This window comes from Calypte anna, chromosome 3, assembly GCF_003957555.1.
Source record: "Calypte anna isolate BGI_N300 chromosome 3, bCalAnn1_v1.p, whole genome shotgun sequence".
Taxonomy (NCBI): Eukaryota; Metazoa; Chordata; class Aves; order Apodiformes; family Trochilidae; genus Calypte; species Calypte anna.
The window spans coordinates 114,252,456-114,273,554 of NC_044246.1; the positions used below are offsets into that span (position 1 = coordinate 114,252,456).

General features: G+C 48.8%; 1 protein-coding gene across 1 annotated transcript in view; it reads left to right on the forward strand.

Moving 5' to 3' along the window:
* The first annotated feature begins 1,474 nt into the window (after positions 1-1,474).
* ELP3 (elongator acetyltransferase complex subunit 3) overlaps positions 1,475-21,099 on the forward strand; it is a 129,370-nt gene continuing 109,745 nt past the window's right edge. The window contains exons 1-7 of the mRNA XM_030448574.1: positions 1,475-1,560; positions 5,803-5,902; positions 7,615-7,753; positions 9,459-9,529; positions 12,468-12,531; positions 14,854-14,922; positions 16,827-16,981. Coding sequence (XP_030304434.1) covers positions 1,542-1,560; positions 5,803-5,902; positions 7,615-7,753; positions 9,459-9,529; positions 12,468-12,531; positions 14,854-14,922; positions 16,827-16,981 — 617 coding nt within the window. The 5' untranslated portion in view covers positions 1,475-1,541. The remainder of the gene's footprint in view (positions 1,561-5,802; positions 5,903-7,614; positions 7,754-9,458; positions 9,530-12,467; positions 12,532-14,853; positions 14,923-16,826; positions 16,982-21,099) is intronic.

The window sequence follows — 21,099 nt, forward strand, 5'->3', positions numbered from 1 at the left end:
CCCATGTCCCTCATCCCCACACCCCAGGGCTTCTCTGAAACCTCCAGGCATGATGGGGACTCCAGCCCTGCCCTGGGCAGCCTGGGCCAGGCCCCTGACAACCCCTTTCCAGGCAGAAATTCTTCCCCAGCTCCAACCTAAACCTCCCCTGGCACTACTTGAGTTGTGCCAAAAGTTCCTCTTGTCCCATCCCTTCTTCCTGGGGAGCAGAGCCCGACCCCCCCTGGCTCCAACCTCCTCTCAGGGGCTTGCAGAGAGCCAGAAGGTCTCCCCTCAGCCTCCTCTGCTCCAGGATCACAGAATCATAGAATGGGCTGGGTTGGAAGGGACCTCAGAGCTCATCAAGTCCAACCCTTGATCCACTCCCCCCGTGGTTCCCAGCCCATGGCACTCAGTGCCACACTCAGGCTCTTTGGAAAGATCTCCAGACACGGAGAATCCACTACTTTCCTGGGCAGCCCATTCCAATGCCTGATCACCCTCTCCAGAAAGAAATTCTTTCTCATCTCCAACCTAAAACCTCCCTGGCACAACTTGAGACACCTGCCCTCTTGTCTTGCTGAGAGTTGCCTGGGAAAAAGAGCCCAACCCCCCCCTGGCTCCAACCTCCTTTCAGGGAGTTGGAGAGAGTGATGAGGTCTCCCCTGAGCCTCCTCTTCTTTAGGCTGAACACCCCCAGCTCTCTCAGTCTCTCCTCATAGGGTCTGTGCTCGAGTCCCTTCACCAGCCTGGTTGCCCTCCTTTGGATCAGCACCCACAGCTCCCTCAGATGCTCCTCACAACTTCTCCATCCCCTTCCCCATCTTCTCCAGCCCCTTCCCCCAGCTCCCCAGCTCCATTCCCTTCTCTGGACACTCTCCAGCCCCTCAATCTCCTTCTGCTCCTGAGGGACCCAGAACTGACCCCAGGATTTGAGGAGCACCTCACCAGCACCCAGCACGGGGTTGTTGGGGGTTGATCCTTTGACATCTTCTTTGCCATCTGCTCCAGGATCAGCACCCACAGCTCTCTCAGATGCTCCTCACAACTTCTCCAGACCCTTCTCCATCTTCTCCAGCCCCTTCCCCAGCTCCATTCCCTTCTCTGGACACTCTCCAGCCCCTCAATCTCCTGCTCCTCAGGGACTCAGAACTGACCCCAGGTACCGCCGCCCTCAGGGTCCCTCATATCCTTTCCCTCATCCCCCTCCTCTTCCACTCCCAGCCCTCAGCTTCTCCCTGTGCTCCCCAGACGCCCTCATCTGTCTCAGCACCTCCTATCCAGGGACTTTTAGCCATTTATTAGGGAAATCGAGGCCGTTTCCCCTTCCTTTGCTACCACCCTAAGCGCTGACAGACCGCAGGCACCCCAATAGCCGCGCCATGCGCAGTGGGCGCCAGTTCAGCGCCATTCCCCCTCCCCTTTCCCGCTCTCCTCCCGCCGCTTTCCGGCAGCGCTGCCGCCTTTGCGACGTTTTCACGACGGTTGAGGGCGCGGTGTCGCTTGACGGCAGCAGCCGGCGGCCTGTACCTGAGGGGAGAGGCGGAGGGGCTGCGGGCAGCATGAGGCAGAAAAGGAAAGGTACGGGGTGTGTGGGGATGGCACTGCCCGGAGAGTGACCTCTGCTCTCTCCCAGGAGCTGAGGGCAGTGGGGAAGGGGTTTTGCTGCCTCCCCCGGCCTTGTGTGTGGAGGGTCTGGGGAACAGGTCTTGTGAGGAGCATCTGAGGGAGCTGTGGGTGCTGATCCTGGAGCAGAGGAGGCTGAGGGGAGACCTTGTGGCTCTCTGCAAACCCCTGAGGGGAGGTGGGAGTCAGAACAAAGGCCAATATTATCTCTCCATTACAGTTAGGGAATAGCAAATTCATCCCAGGCACTGGAATGGGCTGCCCAGAGAGGGGGTGGATTCTCCATCCCTGGAGTTTTTAAGAAGAGACTGAATGTGCACTGAGTGCCCATGGGCTGGGAACCACGGTGTAGTGGGTTAAGGGTTGGACTTGGTGATCTCAGAGCTCTTTTCCAACCCATCTGATTCTGTGGATTCCAAGAAGGAATGCAGTTATTTCCTAGCACAGCAATGCTACCAGTGAAATTATTTGGGAGTTGGTGGGGCTGAGACCTTTCCCTGGGCAACCATGAGAGGAAAGGACACATTCCTGATGGAACTTGGACACTGATGTAACACAGAATAATGAAGGTTTCCCCATCACAATTATATCTAATATCCTTTTTTTGCTTGCATGAATGATCAGCGCAGGGTGTAGCAGCAAGCTGGAAAAATAAACAAAATTTCTCCTTCCAGCTGCCCCTGAAAGCTGAAGATAATTTGTGCATCTCCTCCCAGTGACAAGCAGCTGGGGTTGGATGGGTTTTGGTGGGTTGTAAGGGCCAGGTCTCAAAGGGCCAATTTGGTTCTGTGACATTTCACTGAAAGACTGAAAACCAGAATGGTTCAGAATTGACTGAAATCCCTCAGGGTCCTGTGTTGGAGGCAGGGGGGGTCAGGCTCTGCTCCCCAGGAAGAAGGGATGGGACAAGAGGAACTTTTGGCACACCTCAAGTTGTGCCAGGGGAGGTTTAGGTTGGAGCTGGGGAAGAATTTCTGCCTGGAAAGGGTTGTCAGGGCCTGGCCCAGGCTGCCCAGGGCAGGGCTGGAGTCCCCATCATGCCTGGAGGGGTTTTCAGAGAAAGCCCTGGGGATGTGGGGATGAGGACATGGGGCAGGGGTGGCCCTGGGCACTGCTGGGTTAGCTCCTAATCCCAGGCTGGATTAGGAGCATGTGGTGCTTTCCCTGGCAGGGATGTTTGCCCACCTGGAGATGGGTCTGGACCTGGGAAGGGTCTGGAGAGCAAGGAGAAGGTCTGGAGAGTAAAGAGGAGGGTCTGGAGAATATCAAGAGGGTTTGGAGAAGTTGTTGAGGAGCTTCTGAGGGAGCTGTGGGTGCTGATCCTGGAGCAGAGGAGGCTGAGGGAGACCTTGTGGCTCTCTGCAACCCCCTGAAGAGGAGGTTGGAGCCAGGGGGGGTCGGGCTCGTGCTCCCAAGGAAGAAGGGATGGGACAAGAGGGAACTTTTGGCACACCTCAAGTTGTGCCAGGGGAGGTTTAGGTTGGAGCTGGGGAAGAATTTCTGCCTGGAAAGGGTTGTCAGGGCCTGGCCCCGGCTGCCCAGGGCAGGGCTGGAGTCCCCATCATGCCTGGAGGGGTTTCAGAGCAACCCCTGGGGATGAGGGACATGGGGCAGGGCTGGATTAAAGGTTGGATCTGATGATCTCCAAGGTCTTCTCCAAGAAGAACAGTGCTGTGGATTGGGAATCTCAGGAGCTCTGTGGGATGGGGCTCCTTGTGCTTCCCCAGCCCTGTGGGGGTGTCAGAGCTTTGCCACCTCCTTTAGCTCTGTGTGTAGGGTGGGAAAACGAGGCCAGGCTCTGCTCTCCCTTCTCCATGTTTTTATGGGAGCCTTTTTGGAGGGTTGGAAGGAGGTGGCACCTCCCAGTTTTCTCTGCTCACTGGTGCAATGGGTGCTGCTGCTGGGAGGCAGAATTCTTTACATCCTTTTGGGTGGGTGCTTAGGAGTTTGTCTTGGTCCTGGCTGTCAGACACAGAATGGGATCCAGGTGTTCCTGGGGTTTTTTTCCTTATGGAAAAGAAAAAAAAAAAGGAGGATTCAGGGGATGGGGGTTGGGCAGCAGAGGTGGTGCTTTGGGGTTGTCTGTCCCACCAAGATGCCAGCAAAGAGAGACCCAGATGTGGTGCTTCCCCTGGGCTTTGTGTGAACACTGCAGGATTTTAGAACACCTGACATGATCAGAGGCATTTTGGGGCAGTTGTGCACCTGGCTGTGTCCCCACTGGTGGCTTTTGTGAGAGATTTTCTGTGTGTGTTTTACTGGGCTCAGCAGAGCTGTGCAAGGTGAAGCCTTTGCACCTGTGTCAGGGTTTAACACTGCCCTGCAATTAAACCCAATAACAGAAGCTCTCTGTTAATCCCCCTCCCCTCCCTGATAAAGAAAGGAGAGAGAATAAGGGAGAGAGACTGATGGGTTGGGAACTGAACTACACTGCTTGAATGGAACAAGAATGATAAAAAGGAAAAAAATGACTAAATCTATACAAATCTACAGGAAAATTGATCCCAGGTTCCTCCCCCTTTCCCCCAATAACTCTCCCATCCCCACTGAGGCTGCAGGGCAGCCCTGGGAAAGTCCAGGCTGGAATCCTGGGGTCAGCAGCAGTTGGGGAGCTGGTAGGCAGGAAACACACAGATTCAGGCTGGCATGGACTCAGGAGCAGAGGCAGAGGAAGGGATGGAATCCTCCCAGGATGGCAAAACAAGCAGGGAGAGGGGAAGAAGGGGAAGCAGGAAGGGGTTTGAGCCTGGTGATCCCTCCAATTTATCCTGAGTATGAGGTGTATGGGATGGAATCCTCTGTTTGGTCAAGTTTGGTCATTTATCTTGTCTATTCCTCCCTAAGGGAGGGTTCCAGGTGGGACCTCTTTACTCCTTCTGGAGGGCCAAATGTTGCTCAGAGCTGAGCAGTTCCTTGGTTCTGCAGCCCATTCCCAGCTGTAACTATAACCATGGAGTGGGATCAGTCCCAGCAGCAGACACTGCCTGAGAAACTTGCTGTTCATTTCAGCAAGTGCAGCTCCTGACAAGAGACTGAGCTGGAAGCAAAAGGACAGGACAGAAAATCCCCTTTATCCTGCCCCAAACCAGGACAAGCTGCTTGGGCAGAGGTGTGGATGAGTCTCTGGACATCAATCCTCCTCTTCCCCCAAAGCTGCTGTGGAAGAATTGTGAGCAATTTGCACAATCTGTGCTGTGCAACCACTGTGTAGTATGGGAGTGGGGCTGTGGGTTCAGTGGGGCTGTGGGGTGCAGTGTGGGACTGGGGATGTGGGGTGTATTGAGGGAGTGGGGTTGTAGGTGCAGTGAGGGAGTGGGGTTGTAGGTGCAGTGTGGGAGTGGGGGTTGTAGGTGCAGTGAGGGAGGGGGGCTGTGGGGTTTAGTGTGGCAGTGGGGCTGTGGGGTGCAGTGTGGGAGTGGGGTTGTGGGGTGCAGTGTGAGGGGGGCTGTGGGGTTTAGTGAGGGAGTGGGGCTGTGGGATGGAGTGGGGCTGTAGGGTGCAGTGTGGGAGTGGGGCTGTGGATGCAGTGTGGGAGTGGGGCTGTGGGGTTTAGTGTGGGACTGGGGTTGTAGGTGCAGTGTGGGAGTGGGGTTGTGGGGCTTAGTGGGGCAGTGGGTCTGTGGGGTGCAGTGGGGAAGCTCTGAGGACACCACTAACGCTGCTGGGTGCTGCTTACCCTCACTCTGATAATCCCAGGGCTTTGCCTCACCCCACTGTCCTTCCTGGAACACTTTCTGCCCCTTGGAACACAGACTGGTGGGTGGCATCAGAGTAGTTTTGTGATTCTCTTTAACTTCTTCTGGGTTTTTGTTTCTGGACATGGTGAAGATTTTTCTCACATAACTTGTGAAACATTCCAGGTCAGGTTGCACAGGGCTCTGAGGAACCTGCTCTGGTTGAAGATGTCCCTGCTTCCTGCAGGGAGGCTGGAGGCCTTCAAAGGTCTTTTCCAACCCAAACTGATCTGTTTTGCTCTGATGATGTGGTAAGAGGGTGGAGTTTCTCCTGGAATTAACAGAAAAAGCAGTGATACGAGGCAGTGACACTTGTTTGGGGAATGCTGCAAATCCAGAGGGCTTCCCAGTGCCAGAATTCCCTCTGTGGGCAACAGCTGTGGGAGGGGAAAAAGGAAAAGCAGAGCAGATGGGCCTGGGTTGTCACTGACTGAACACGTGGTGTGTTTTGGGTTTGTTTCAGGAGAGCTGAGCCACGCAGAGCTGATGATGATGACAATTGCTGACATCATAAAGCAATTAATTGAGGCTCATGAGCAAGGGAAAGAAGTGAATCTGAACAAGTAAGTCACTCTGAAATGACACAGAAGAGCTGGTCCACTACTGAGGAAGGTGTCCTGTACAGCCCCTTACATCCAAGCTTTGTTTAAACATCTGTTTTATTTTCACAGGTTGCTGTTATTTCTCTTCCAGGTACCTGATTTAAAAAAAAACAAACAAGATTTGTGAATTCTGTGGGGATTTGCTACTTTGTTGGCAATGCTCAGAGGACAAAATGGGCTCTGCTGGTGGAGCTTGTGATTTTTTTGTGTTTCCACCATTCTTTATCCTTCAGTAATCCCAAGGGCAGCTGCATCAGCAAAAGGAGAGCTTATTTTAGGGATACAGTTCAAAATAAGTTTTCTTAACTCTGTGATATGAGGGAATATGTTTCTAGGAATTTATTTCTTCTCTACATATGTGGATTAATCCCACCTAGATTTGTCCCACTGTTTCTGTTCCATTTGCATCATATAATTGAAGACTTTTTATTCCCTGCTGCTGGCAATAAGTGCCCTGAATGTCAGAGAAATGGAGGCAGCTGGAGGGTGTGTGTGGAGGGGCTAAATGCACAGGAGACTCCTGAAGAGAATGAAATCCCTGAAAACTGATAAACCAACATCTGTGGGCAGCTTGCACAACATTGTGATAAAACCATGTTTGGAAGAAAAATACCCAGAAACGAAAAACATTGGGAGTTGCCACGTGTCAGCTTTTTTTTGGGTTTATTTTCTATGTCTTAGCACACCAAGGAGCTGCTGCTGTGTCAGGGTTTAACATTGTCCTGGCAATTAAACCAAGAGACAGATATTCTCTATTAATCTCTCTCTCCTCCCTGATAAAGAAAGAGAGAGAGACTGATGGGTTGGGAACTGAACTACACAGCTTGAATGGAACAGGAATGATAAATAGGAAAAAAATGACTAAATCTATACCAATCTACAGGAAAATTGATCCCACGTTCCTTCCCCTGCCCCCCAATAACTCTCCCATCCCCACAGAGGCTGCAGGGCAGCCCTGGGAAAGTCCAGGCTGGAATCCTGGGGTCAGCAGCAGTTGGGAGCTGGAGGCAGGAACACACAGATTCAGGCTGGGATGGATCAGGAGCACAGGCAGAGGAAGGGATGGAATCCTCCCAGGATGGGAAAACAAAGAGGGAGAGGAGAAGAAGGGGAAGCAGGAAGGGGTTTGAGCCTGGTGATCCCTCCGATTTCTCCTGAGTATGAGGTGTATGGGATGGAATCCTCTGTTTGGTCAAGTTTGGTCATTTATCTTGTCTATTCCTCCCTAAGGGAGGGTTCCAGGTGGGACCTTTTTACTCCTTCTGGAGGGCCAAATGTTCCTCAGAGCTGAGCAGTTCCTTGGTTCTGCAGCCCATTCCCAGGTGTAACTATAACCATGGAGTGGGATCAGTCCCAGCAGCAGACACTGCCTGAGAAACTTGCTGTTCATTTCAGCAAGTGCAGCTCCTGACAAGAGACTGAGCTGGAAGCAAAAGGACAGGACAGAAAATCCCCTTTATCCTCCCCCAAACCAGGACATTCTGCAAGGATTTATTTTGTGACCTGGAAAAGCAAACTGGGAGCTCCTGCCTGGATCTCAACCTCCCTGCTCAGAGATGTGATAGCCCTGCTGGGGAAGGAGAAATCTGGGTTGGGAGGGACCTCTGAAAGTCACCAAGTCCAAAGAACTGAGTCAGGATGGAATTGTTGATTTGGGGAATTTCTCTTTGCAGGCTGAAAACCAAGACCTCAGCCAGGTATGGGCTCTCAGCTCAGCCACGTTTGGTCGACATCATTGCTGCTGTCCCACCCCAGCACCGTAAGGCCCTGGTGCCAAAGCTGAAAGCCAAGCCTATAAGAACTGCCAGTGGGGTAAGAACACTCCACCCATCACCATCCTCCCCTGCTCTTCTCAATAAATTGCATTTCATTGGTTTTATTTGTTCAAAAGGTTTAATTTTGATGTGGTGACTGCACTGCCAGCTTCCCGAGGGAGCTTTCTGGGGCTGTTCCTTTCGAAGGAAATGGGAGAAGAGAAAGAGGAGGTCTGGGGATTTTGGTTCAGAGCTGCATGTCTTGCTTTTTAGTTGCTGTATAAACAGCACAGCTTGATTTGCAGGTCTTCACAGTCAAAAATGGTGAAATACTAGCATTTAACATGTGTTTAGTGAAGGGTAATGGAGCTGGGGAAGGATCTGGAGCACCAATCTGCCCAGAAGCAGCTGAGGGGTGGTGATCCTGGAGCAGAGGAAGCTGAGGGGAGACCTTGTGGCTCTCTGCAACCCCCTGAGAGGAGGTTGGAGCCAGGGGGGGTTGGGCTCTGCTCCCAAGGAAGAAGGGATGGGACAAGAGGAACTTTTGGCACACCTCAAGTTGTGCCAGGGGAGGTTTAGGTTGGAGCTGGGGAAGAATTTCTGCCTGGAAAGGGTTGTCAGGGCCTGGCCCAGGCTGCCCAGGGCAGGGCTGGAGTCCCCATCATGCCTGGAGGGGTTCAGAGCAACCCCTGGGGATGTGGGGATGAGGGACATGGGGCAGGAGTGGCCCTGGCACTGCTGGGTTGGACATGATGATCTTCAAGGTCTTTTCTAACCAAAATGATTTTGAATTCTAAACCCTTTTCCTTTGAAAGGGAGCTCTGGCTGCAAGCAGCAGAAGTGCAGCTGACACTCAGCTCTGTGTTTTGAAGCTTCCCTGCTGTGTGTGTGGCAGCCTCAACTCAAGTTACTTCACAAAAAGCCCCAAAGGAGCCAGAAACCAAAATCCCAGGAAGTGTTCTATTTATTTGAACTAAACAAACAAACAAATCCCCCCCAAAAAAAACCCCAAACCAGCCACCAGCACAAAAGAAAAAGAAGTAAAACAAAATACAACCACCCTTGAAAATAACTTCATGTCTTTAACTTCTTCTTTCTGGGAATGGAATGTTTAATTAACCTATTACTCCAAGCAGGATTTCTGACAGCTAGAAAGGAGGTAGCCCATGTTGGGCATCCTAAATTAATGGATATTAGAAGAACTGATTTTGTCTCTTCTTGTCCTTCTTCTGGTCCTTTTTTAAAGAAAAGATAACATCTTGCATTGTGCTTGGATTTAATGTGTAAAAAGCTGTCTGAGGTCAGGCTGGGAAAAAAAGAGACTTCACTCAGTTAGGTGGTGAAAGGAAGGCATTTTTTTTTTAATCTTTGCCCTATATTTTTTTTTCTCATCTCTTCCCCCAGTTTCATGTTCCAGGTGGTGTTTGACATGCTTGGGGCATGCTCTCACCCCTGCACTGTTTCAGGTGCATTTTAGGTAAATGCCAGTGTCTTTTCAGCAGGGTGGTTAATCAGCTCTGGTGTAAGACTTGGTTCTTTATCATACACTGCCTGTTTATTCTGAAAATATTAAAAATATTAATAGGATTTTGATCTCGTGATAGATTCATCTCCTTCAGGAGTTAATACACATATTCTAGGTGCTAGGCTAAGCAGAAAACATTTAAGTATTACTGATATGTCATCTTCCAAGATGCCTTTTATTTTGTAACTTCAGAAGCAATTGCTGTAATTTCTCCTCTCTGTAACTTTGCTTCCTGCAGATTGCAGTGGTGGCTGTGATGTGTAAACCACACAGGTGTCCACACATTAACTTCACAGGCAACATATGTGTGTAAGTATGACAGCCTGGATCATGGAGTCATGGAGTGATTTGGGTGGGAAGGGAGCTCTAAAGCTCACCCAGTCCAACCCCTGCAGTATCAGGGACACCCTCACCCAGATCAGGGTGCTCAGAGCCTCCTCAAGCCTCACCTTGAACATCTCCAGGGATGAGGCCTCAACCACCTCCCTGGGCACCCTGTGCCATTGTTCCACTGCCCTCATGGGACACAGCTTTCTCCTAATATCCAATCCCTATCTGCTTTTCCCTAATTTAAACCCATTGCCCTTCATCCTATCACTCCAGGCCCTTGTCCCAAGTCCCTCCCCAGCTTTCCTGGAGCCCCTTCAGGCACTGGAAGGTGCTCTAAGGTCCCCCTGTTGCAGCCTTCTCTTCTCCAGCCTGAACACCCCCAGCTCCCTCAGCCTGGCTTCCCAGCAGAGGTGTTCCAGCCCCCTGAGCATTTCCATGCCCCCTCTGGACCCTCTCCTTAGGTGACCTAAGAGGACTGGATTCCCATTTTTCTGTTCAGACCTGGGATGGGGAAGGCACTGTACTGGGCACAAGCACAAACGTGCAGATTGCTGACACCTGCTCTAAAACATTTACTTATTTTCATTTTTATTTCAAAGAGGAAGCTTTTTTCCTGACCCAAACTCTGCTTACCTTAGTAGATAACACAGTTTTGTGTGCCCAGTAACCAGGAGAACAGAATAAGGCTCAAATGTAGGTTATGTTACTGTGTTGGGGTGCCCTGGTGTGTGGTGGATACAACTGGCAACCTAAGCAGGTTGGAGAAGGCTGTTGCCTTGCAGAAACTTTTCAGCTTAATCAGAAAGTTTGAAAAATGTTGGAATGGGAGCCACCTGAGGAGGTGCAGGTGTTGTCTGCAGAAACTTGTGGGGTGTGAAAGTCTGGCTCTGCCTGGCCCTGGAACCAAACAAGAGCACAGATGGAAGGCAAGGCTTCCAGCTGCCAAGACCTTGTGGCATTAAGGGAATAGCTGCTGAGTTTTATTGGAATTCAGAAAACCCAGGCTGGGCTTACCTTGAAGTTTCTTACCTCTGTTTCACCTGGGAGTTCATGCACCTCAAGTCTCATTTTGGATTTTTTTTTTTTTGTTGTTCCTAACAATTTCAGCTCAGATATTGCAAAAAATGACAGCTTTTTCCCACCTTGTCACTACCAAACCATCAGTGTGCCTAACACAGACTGAGCTGGCTCTTTTCTTGAGTTTGTTTTGTTTTTTTTTTTAACATGAGCAGCTCTTCTGTTGGAGATGTTCCAGGTAATTACATCTCTGAAAATGCCTTCAGTTGGATTGCACACCTTTTGCCAGCAAATTAATTTGGCCCTGCTAATTTGATCATTAATTTTATAATGGTGACAGATGACTGGGGTTGAGTTTGCAGGGCAGGCAGTGAGGAAAATAATCAATTAGAGTGTGAGCTGAAGGGGTCTGGTTTGATTGAGGTGGCATTATCCCAGTCTCTGCATTTCAGATTCTGCACTGTGAGGAACAACAACACCTTGCCTGCTCCTTTACTTTGGAAGTGCTCAGCACCTGCAGCTAAGCTTGAAGGTTTTGTCAGCCCTCCTGTCTCAGCACAGGATGACTGGAGCTTGGTGATTAATCCCCCACCCTCCAAAGAAAGCTAAGGACCCTTCAGAATAAATTTAAATTCCTTTTAATTATGATCTGTTCTGGCTGGCAGTTGTGCTGGGATAGCTGCAAGTCTGGCTTGCTGTGGCACAGAGTAAGAATTTCAAGCTCTAGAAGCAGAAACTGCAGTTTGAAACCTGCTGCACAGTTACCCTGAGTAGATGGGGTGTGTTCTTTTTGAACTAGTCTTAAAATGCAATATTCATTAAATAGCCATGTTCCTAAGCTCAGAAAACAAATGAAAATCCACTTCCTCACCATCAAGATAATTCTCTAAATTTCTGGAAAATAAATTGCAGGTTGTGCAATGGGATGATTTTTATTTTATATCTTTCCATGCCAAACAAAAAGCTTGTTTTACAGCAAATGAGACAGTAAACTGTTCACCATGAGGCCAGTCAGACATGGGAATGTTCTCCTAGGAGAAGCTGTGGATTCCCTCACTTTGGAAAGTTTGAAGTCTCAGCTCAAGGGGGTGCTGAAACATCTCATATAAACAATAATATTAGAAGGGTTGGACCAGGTGAGCCTTGAGGTCCCTTCCAACCTGGCATTCTATAAATGGTTTTGATAGAACAATGACAAACATTTACATTGTTTGTGAATGTAAAATTACTTCTAAAACATCTAATCTGTGTGTAACTTATTTCAAGACTATATGGCAGCTTCCTAAAAAAATGCCATGTTCCAGGTACACACTGACACTACATTTTGCTTCCAGTAAGAATTAGGAAGTTGTTTTTTTGTGGATGCTGAAGCCATTTGACAGGTCTGAACTGCTTTTTGACATCCCATCATTAAAATCAAGTGCAACAACTGTTTATACCTCAGAGTTTGTGAACAAACATAGGCTCAGTTCCTCTCAGTGTCACTGGATATCACAGAATCACCCTCTCCAGTGGGTGTGTTTGGGTCTGGATCTACATTTACATCTGGTGAGGCAGAAACAGAGGAATTTATTCATTCATTCATTGATCCTGGGCTCTGAGCTCACCAGTTGTGAGCCAGCTTTAGTCTGGGAGCTCTGTTACAGCTTTAAGGTGCTGTAGTATTCAAGCTAATAAAGCTCAAGCACTAAAAAAGCTTTGGGGATTGGATTTTGCCAACAGAAGAGCTCCCAAGAGAGCTGTTGGGATGTTGCTGTGGTCAAGTTGCCTCAAATTTCCATCCTCCTCTGTTTCTGGTGGGAAATGGGGGAGCTGGAGCAGCATCTGTGTACCTCAGACAGGTAAATTCCTTGCAATTTGATGAATTTGATGCCTCTTTTCTATCTCTTAATGTTTGCAGGTACTGCCCGGGTGGACCTGATTCTGATTTTGAATATTCAACACAGTCTTACACTGGGTATGAGGTATGGCTTGGGACTGCCAGAAAATGTTATCCATACGTTCTTTGCAAACCTGGGTGAGGCTGCTCATTCTTTCTCCAAATTCACTGGTGCTGCAAGAAGTAAAAAAGCAAACTTCAGGAACTTTGAGATCTGAAGCAGCTCAACTAAAGGACTGGAAATCCTTCTCAGTTATTGTAGCAATTTTTTCTTTCTCCACACCTTGCAGCTCTTTGTAGTGTTACACATTTACTGCTGGGTCCATCTCTGGGGTCCCCATCAGCAGAAGGACCCGGAGCTGTTGGAGCCAGTGCAGAGGAGGCCCTGGAGCTGCTGGGAGGGCTGGAGCAGCTCTGCTCTGGAGCCAGGCTGAGAGAGTTGGGGGTGTTGAGGCTGGAGAAGAGAAGGCTGCACCGGGGAGACCTTAGAGCACCTTCCAGTGCCTGAAGGGGCTCCAGGAAAGCTGGGGAGGGACTTGGGACAAGGGCCTGGAGGGATGGGAGCCTGCGAGGGGGAAGGGTTTGCAGCTGGGAGAGGGGAGATGGAGAGGAGATCTTGGGCAGGGAGGGAAGGAGGGAGAAATGGTTTGGTTGGACTTGGTGATCTCCAAGGTCCTTTCCAGCCATGAGCATTCTGTGATTCTCAGGTGTGGGACATGGGTTAGTGGTGGCCTGGAATAAGGTGATGTCGTGGCTGGGCTGGAGTGGGCTAGGAGAAGGGGAAGGGTTGGAGCTGGGAGAGGGGAGCTGGGGATGAGATGTGAGGGAGGAATTGCTTGGGGTGAGGGTGCTGAGCCCCTGGTTGCCCAGGTTGCCCAAGGAAGCTGTGGCTGCCCCATCCCTGGCAGTGTCTCAGCCCAGGTTGGATGGGGCTTGGAGCACCCTGGGCTGGGGGAGGTGTCCCTGCCCACTGGAAGGGGTTGGAACTGGATGAGCTTTAAGGTCCCTTCAGATATTGGAAGGTTGCTCTGAGCTCACCTGGGAGCCTCCTCTTCTCCAGGCTGAACAAGCCCAATCCCTCAGCCTGGCTTCCCAGGGAGGTGCTCAGCCCTCTGAGCATTTGAGTGGCTCTGCTCTGGACACCTTCCAGGAGCTCTGTGTCCTTCTGATGTTGGGGACTCCAGAACTGGACACACAACTCCAGGTGGGGTCTCAGCAGAGCAGAGGGGGAGAATCCCCTCCCTCGACCCCGCTCTGTGCTTCTTTTGCTGCAGCCCAGGACATGGTTGGGTTCTGGGCTCCAAGCACACCCTGAGGGCTCATGTTGAGCTTCTGCTCCACCACCCCCACCCCCAAGTCCTTCTCCTCAGGGCTGCCCTCAATCCTTTCTCCTCCCAACCTCTATTTCTCCATGGGATTGCCTCCACCCAGCTGCAGAACCTTGCCCTTGGCCGTGTTGAACTTCCTGCAGTTTGCAGGATTCCACTTCTCCAGCCTGGCCAGGTCTCTCTGGATGGATCCCTTCCTTCCAGCCTGGTGACTTCACCACACACTTCGGTGTCCTCAGCAGACTTCCTGAGTGTGCCCTCCATCCCACTCTCCAGGTCACTGACAAAGATGTTAAACAGCACTGGTCCCAGTACCAACCCTTGAGGAACCCCACTCATCACACACCTGCATTTGGACACTGAGCCACTGATCACAACTCTTTGGGTGTGACCCTCCAGCCAATTCCTTATCCAGTGAGGGCTCCATCCATCAGATCCCTATTGTTCCAGTGTAGAGATCAGAATGTTGTGTGGGACACTGTCCAGTGCTTCACACAGTTCCAGGGAGATGACCTCTGTTGCTCTGCTTTTCCACTGAGGCTGTGACCCCAACATATATTACACATATATCTGTGCACAACAGATACACAAGATGTAAATCCTTATCTTAGAGTACTATTAATCAACTTCCATCAACTAGCAATAGAAAAACTGAATTATTAGGGATTTCAATTGAAAGGATGTATTTAGCTTAAAGACTCCTTGAAGTTTAGGCTGACCTCTAGGTAACACACCAGGGCTGACTTGTGCCAGTGGAGAGGAGCTGAACTGAGCAGGTGCTGTGAGCATTTTGTTTGTCATTTTTGCAATCTCATTACAGAGATTCTTTATCCATTCTGCCTGCCACAATGCACTCAAATTTTGAAAAATGGTGTCATTCTTTTTTATGTCAGATTATCATCATGGGAGAAATTGGAGACAAGTAATTTCCAGTTGAATGGATTCTCTGGAAGTGAGTTTGAGGGTCTATTAGAGCTTGAAGAGTTTAGCATTTCAGTGCTAAAAGTTGTCTTTTATTCTTGTGGGTTGTTTCTGTTTGGGGTTTTTTTAATTGACAAAATAAATCTTGTGTTTTTTAGCCAACATCCATGAGGGCCATTCGAGCCAGGTATGACCCCTATCTCCAGACAAGGCACAGAGTGGAACAGGTAAATTTTTACAGTAAAAGGGGAATGCATTGTGGTTTTGATTAAAATAATGAGAATGCTTTTAATTACCTGAACTTGTGTGCTGGGAGACTTGTGATGAGCAGCACTGAGTCTAGCTGGAGGCCAGTCTGCAGTGCCACAACCCAGCTGTCAGTATTGAGGCCAACAGTGTTTAACTTTGGTGTTAATGCCCTCAATTTTGGGGCAGAGCCACGTTGTCAGCAAGTTTGGAGGTGGGACAGAGTTGGGAGGAGTGAATGAGAGACCAGAAGATCATGTTGCAATTCAGAGAGACCCCTGGAGAAATCAGCTGTCAGGAATCTCTTGGAATTCAAACAGGGAATACCCAGTCCTGCCTCTGGGGGGGAAGAACCCCAGTGCATGGTGAGGACTGACCAGCTGGAAAGCAGCTTGACAGAAGAGGTCCTGGTGGACACCAGGTTGACCAATGTGCAGCCCTTGAGGCAAAGAAGACCTCCTGGAGGTCCAAAGGAATGGAGGGAGCCTATCTGGAGAGTTGTGCCCAATTCTGTGTTCCCTAGAGGATGGCAGGAATGAACATACTGAAGCAAGGCTGGCAGAGGGCCACTGAGAGGAGACACTGAGAGAGCCAAGACTGTTCAGGCTGAGGGGGAAGAGAAAGGCTGGGGGAGGCACCAGTGTGGATAAATACCTGGTGGGACACACAAAAAAGACAGAGCCAGGCTCTTCCCAGTGCTGCCCAGTGCCAGAGCAGCACAGGCACAGATTGAAACACAGAAACTTATCTTAAAAGAGAGCTGATTTAGGATAGATATTAGGATAAAGTTTTTACAGGGGGTGGTGAGACACTGATCCATGTTGTCCAGAGAAGTGGTAGATGCCTCATCCTTGGAAGCATTCAAGGTCAGGTTGGATGGGTCTCTGAGCAGCCTGGTCTACTTGAAGATGTCCACTGCAGGGGGTTGGATTATATGACCTTTAAAAGTCCTCTCTAACCCAAACCATTCTGTGATTCTGAAATCCATTTGGACATCAGCAAAAAGCTTTGAACTGTGAGGGTGACCAAGCACTGCCCAGAGGCTGTGCAGTCTCCATCCTCTGACACTCTGAACCACTCTGAAAGAAGAAAGCTTGGTCCAGGTGATCTCCAGAGGTCCACTCCAAGCTCATGATGCTATAATTCTACATGAGAATTATTAATTTCACATTCCCCATAGAGGGGTTACTTTTAAACCTTTTAATTATCTGTTATTTCTCTTAGATAAATGCCAAGTTTTGAACCTCTTGTAAGATCTTACTTGTTCTGAGCAATGCCTGGTCAGTGATACAAGAACCTATTACAGGAAAACCATACCCAGCTTTTGTGGTAGTTGATAATTCTTGATAATTTGTTACATGGTAAATTTAATAGTGAAATAGTGAAATTATTTTGGGGGGTCTTGGCTGGAGAATTAAATCTGAAGAGTTTCTCAATCGTGTTCTGCTTTGACTGGTTTTCTGTTTATCTCCAAATCCACTGGAAAATTCTCAGTGCATGCAGTGTAGTCCTTTCCTCCCACAAATCTTTTAAGGAAAATTATGCATGGATTGAACCAAGTGTGAGGAAACTTTTCCTATTGCCCATATCCACCTTCCAACTGGAACCAGTGTGACTCCAACAGCACTGGGCTCAAATACCAAGAAAAACCTATTATGTTCTGCTCTATCTGTGCTGTGTTCTTTCAGTAGAAAAAACATTTGTGGAGGGGTTTTTGAGGGGAGGATTAGAAGAGATCTTCACAAGAGTGTGAGTGTTTTATTTATTTGTAAAAGACAGGACAAGTGAAAAAGGAAATGCAGCGTAAGGATGTCAGGATTTTCAGAGAAATCTTTTAGCTAAGTCCCTGATTGGTGATTTTTCTCTCTTGCTTTTGATTTTACAGCTGAAACAGTTGGGCCACAGTGTGGATAAAGTGGAGTTCATTGTGATGGGTGGGACATTCATGGCCCTACCTGAAGACTACAGAGATTACTTCATCCGAAACCTTCACGATGCTCTCTCAGGTCACACTTCCAATAACGTAGCAGAAGCTGTCAGGTAAGGATCTTGGTTTTTTTTTTTTACTCTAATTATTTAAAAGTTTTCTTTAACTGGTGTAAGAGCAGAAGACACTGAGGACAAAATTTTATTGGAAAAGTTGATGGTTTCCATTTAAGTGTTAAGGCACAGACCATTCCTAGCTCAGCTTCCAGCACTGCTCCGTGTCCTGCACGGCACCAGCAGAAGGTGGGGCCGTGGTTTCACTCAGTTTTCTCACCCTGGCAATGTGAAGCTGCTCCTCATTTCTTCTCCCTTTCCACCTTTTCATGCCTCATCACCTTGATTTGGCTTTGTGACGAATCCCATTGCCACGGGCTTGATTTCCTTTCCCTGGGAAAAGGGGAGAGTGCTCCTGGCTTGGAGGGAGGGCAGACGTCAGCTCCTGCAAGGGATGAGTCAGCCTGGAGAGCGTCAGTGCTCAGGAGCTCCCAGCCCCTTCCCAAGCCCTGCAGCATTGCAGTGGGGTGGGGAGATGCTCCTCTTCTCCTTTCCCAGTTGGGGAACTGAAAAAGAGGCTGGTTTCTTTGCTGTCTGCCTTGGGTTGGTGAATGTTAAACAAAAAAACCAACCAACCAAAAAAAAAGTTCCCAGTGTGTTTTGCCTCATGAAAGGGAGAAGAAAAATGAGGCAGGTGTGTGACATTTTGGAGCTGTTTAAATCGAGGTGAGCATCCCTACTGACTGTTTTAGTTTGCTGCCTTGTCATCATTCAGTACAGTGGATTTTCCTTCATGCCATTATCATCTACTAAAGACAGTGGGTTTAAAATTGAGGAGAACTAAACACTTGTCTAGCTTCATGTCTACCTTCATATTTTAAAGCTGTAATTTCTGTTGGATTTCCTCTGGAGGGCAGCAAACACTTCTGCTGGTTTTCTTTGTGGTTTTTGGTGAGGTTTTTTTAATTGTCACAGCCCAGACAAAAAAAAAAACAAACTATGCTGTTCTTTCCAAGTAGATTTTATCAAGTTAAAATCAAGAGCAAGTTGGGAAAAGAATTGCTTTTCTTTTCTCTAGTACCCTGGCTGTGAGCACAGAAGGGCACAACTCATTAGAGAAGAAAGATGGAGTTTGCAGGTTGTCTGTTCAAATTAGTGCTCTGCTTGTGTGTACATGGAGTGGTTCACCATATTTTTCCCTGCTGCAGGTGTCTAGCTAATTTTCTTGGCCCTCAAGTTGCTTTCTGGGTAGAGTGTCCTTTGCTCTGCAGCTTGAGGAAACTATTTACAGAAGTGACTCTCTGGTGAAGTAATTTTAAGTGCATGAAAAACTGAAATGGCTCTGAAGGCAGAGTGCTGCCTGCAAGCATGCAGGTCAAACCATGTGAGCAAACCTGCACTGACAGTTAGTGGTTTGGTTTTTGGGGTGGTTTCTTTCAGCAGATAAATAAAGGTTTATATTTTTATCATAAAATTCATGTTAAATGCTTAGTAAGTGGAGCTATGTGGGAGTTATTTGAGTTGCACTTCCTAAATATTCTAGAAGCCAGAAAATTGGGTGCCAGATGAATCAGACCTTTTTGTGCTGTTTCTGTTTAGTTGTTGTACTGTGTCACTGCAGCACTGCTTTGAGATCATCAGTTACACTTGGAATAAACAGCCAAGCTTGAATTTATTTCTCTTTTTACACGAGGCTTCAGCCCAGCTCCCTCACTGCTTCCACCAACTGAGGCCACGCTATGTGGGCAGTACTGATAATATTTCACTTGTTTTATATCATGTGCCTTTCCTTAGGTGGTAACTTGAGACTGGGTCTTTCTCATCCCTTCTTTTGATGTTATGGTAACCTTGACATTTTGTCCTCCCTGTGCAAATCATTACTTAATGTTAGATTTTGTACAGTGACTCCCTAATGGGCACCTTTAGCCAGGATGCTGCTTCCAGAGCCTTTCTGAGCATTACCCTCGATTAAACCAGTGCAGCATCTGTCTGTAGAGGCTTCAGCTCACCTAACTGTCAACATATTTTTTTTTCCACCCTTCTTTTAAGTCATTACTTTACCCTAAACTTCAGCTCTGCTGCTCTGTTCATCACTGTCTTTCCCTGACCTATCCAGTTTGAACTCTGCAGCTCTGAAGGGCTCATCAATCTGGCATCCTCCTCTTGATGTAATTCTGAATTTTCTTCATATAAGCCTTTGCCATGCTCAGCCCACTGCAGCTTCTGGTCCCAGTTAATCTGATAAACAAGATGTGACTCTGTGCAGTTTCAACCAGTCCAGTCTGACTGTACTCTGCCATGGAGGTGTACACTGCTCCTCACCAGGAACCAGCACTTGCAACTCCAGCTCAAGAAATCAGCCCTCAAACTGTCCTGACCCTTGGGTTCCAGCTGATGTTCTAAGTTGGCTTCTGGTTTTCCTACAGATTCAGTCTTAGGGTGAACTCTAACCCATGGTAAATCACACAGCTGCAGTCAGTGCCTGGGTGACAGAAATTATGTGGGACTTGCAGTTGTCTATCTCAGGGAAGTTGGGTTCTGCTCCAGTTGGCTGCTACTGAATAAATAACTCTGCAGAATCTTCATGGAATAAATCAGAACATCCAAGCCAGGCTGCTGCTTTAAAATGTTTCTAGCTAAGCTGAGAATCTAAGCTGGGAGGTGTGAAGGGCACTCTTCATACCTACATCTAAAACACAGCAGGAGATCTTTTTGGATGAGTGGGCCTCAGGTGAGCTCAGGTTTTTATGGTGCATAAAATCCTGAGTGTAGAAATGATTGTGTTTACATACATCAACTTGGTAACCAGAAGTAGGATTTTATTTTCAAAGAGAAACTGCTGCACGTACACAGTCACTCTGATCAGTGAAAGGAAATCACTTTGCTGAGAAAAACCGGGATGAGGTTCAACATGGCCAAGTGCCGGGTCCTGCGCTTTGGCCACAACAACCCCATGGGGAGCTCCAGGCTGGGCACAGAGTGGCAGAAAGGGACCTGGGAGTCTGGATTGCCAGGAAGCTGAAGAGGAGGCAGCAGTGTGCCCAGGTGGCCAAGAAGGCCAATGGCATCCTGGGCTGTGTCAGGAACAGCGTGGCCAGCAGGTCCAGGGAAGGGATTCTGCCCCTGTGCTCAGCCCTGGGGAGGCCACAGCTTGAGTCCTGTGTCCAGTTCTGGGCCCCTCAGTTTAGGAAGGATATCGAGGTCCTGGAGCAGGTCCAAAGGAGGCAACCAGGCTGGTGAAGGGACTCGAGCACAGACCCTATGAGGAGAGGCTGGGGGAGCTGGGGGTGTTGAAGCTGGAGAAGAGGAGGCTCAGGGGAGACCTCATCACTCTCTACAACTCCCTGAAAGGAGGTTGGAGCCAGGGGGGGGTTGGGCTCTTTTCCCAGGCAACTCTCAGCAAGACAAGAGGGCAGGGTCTCAAGTTGTGCCAGGGGAGGTTTAGGTTGGAGATGAGAAAGAATTTCTTTCTGGAGAGGGTGATCAGGCATTGGAATGGGGCTGCCCAGGGAAGTAGTGGATTCTCCGTGTCTGGAGATCTTTCCAAAGAGCCTGGATGTGGCACTGAGTGCCATGGGCTGGGAACCACGGGGGGAGTGGATCAAGGGTTGGACTTGATGATCTCTGAGGTCCCTTCCAACCCAGCCCATTCTATGATTCTGTGATTCTATGAAAATGTTGCTGGTGTTTTAATATTTCTGTAGCACCTCCTTCTTGGGGTAATAAACACTTTTTAGACTTTTCAGACAGAAGTCTTTGCTTGAGGTGCTTTGCTGTGCTTGAGAAATAAATTGGCCAAGGAAAGACTAAAGAATCGCCAGAGGGGATCTTTGTTTTGTGGAGAGCATGCAACAAGATTGAGAGGTTTTATATATTTTTTTTAATCTGCTGAGAACACCACTTAGGAGACTTTAGTGCACTTCTGGATGCAAATCAAGCAGGGTTGTGGGCTTGGTGATAAGCTTCCCTTTTTTAGGAGGAGATTTGTAATGATGCCTAAAGAATCGAATCGAAGCCAAGGTCTTGCTTCTCCCTCTCCCTCTCCCTCTCCCTCTCCCTCTCCCTCTCCCTCCCTCTCCCTCTCCTTTATTTCTCTCTCTCTCTCTTTCTTCCTCTTCCTCTTCCTCTTCCTCTTCCTCTTCCTCTTCCTCTTCCTCTTCCTCTTCCTCTTCCTCTTC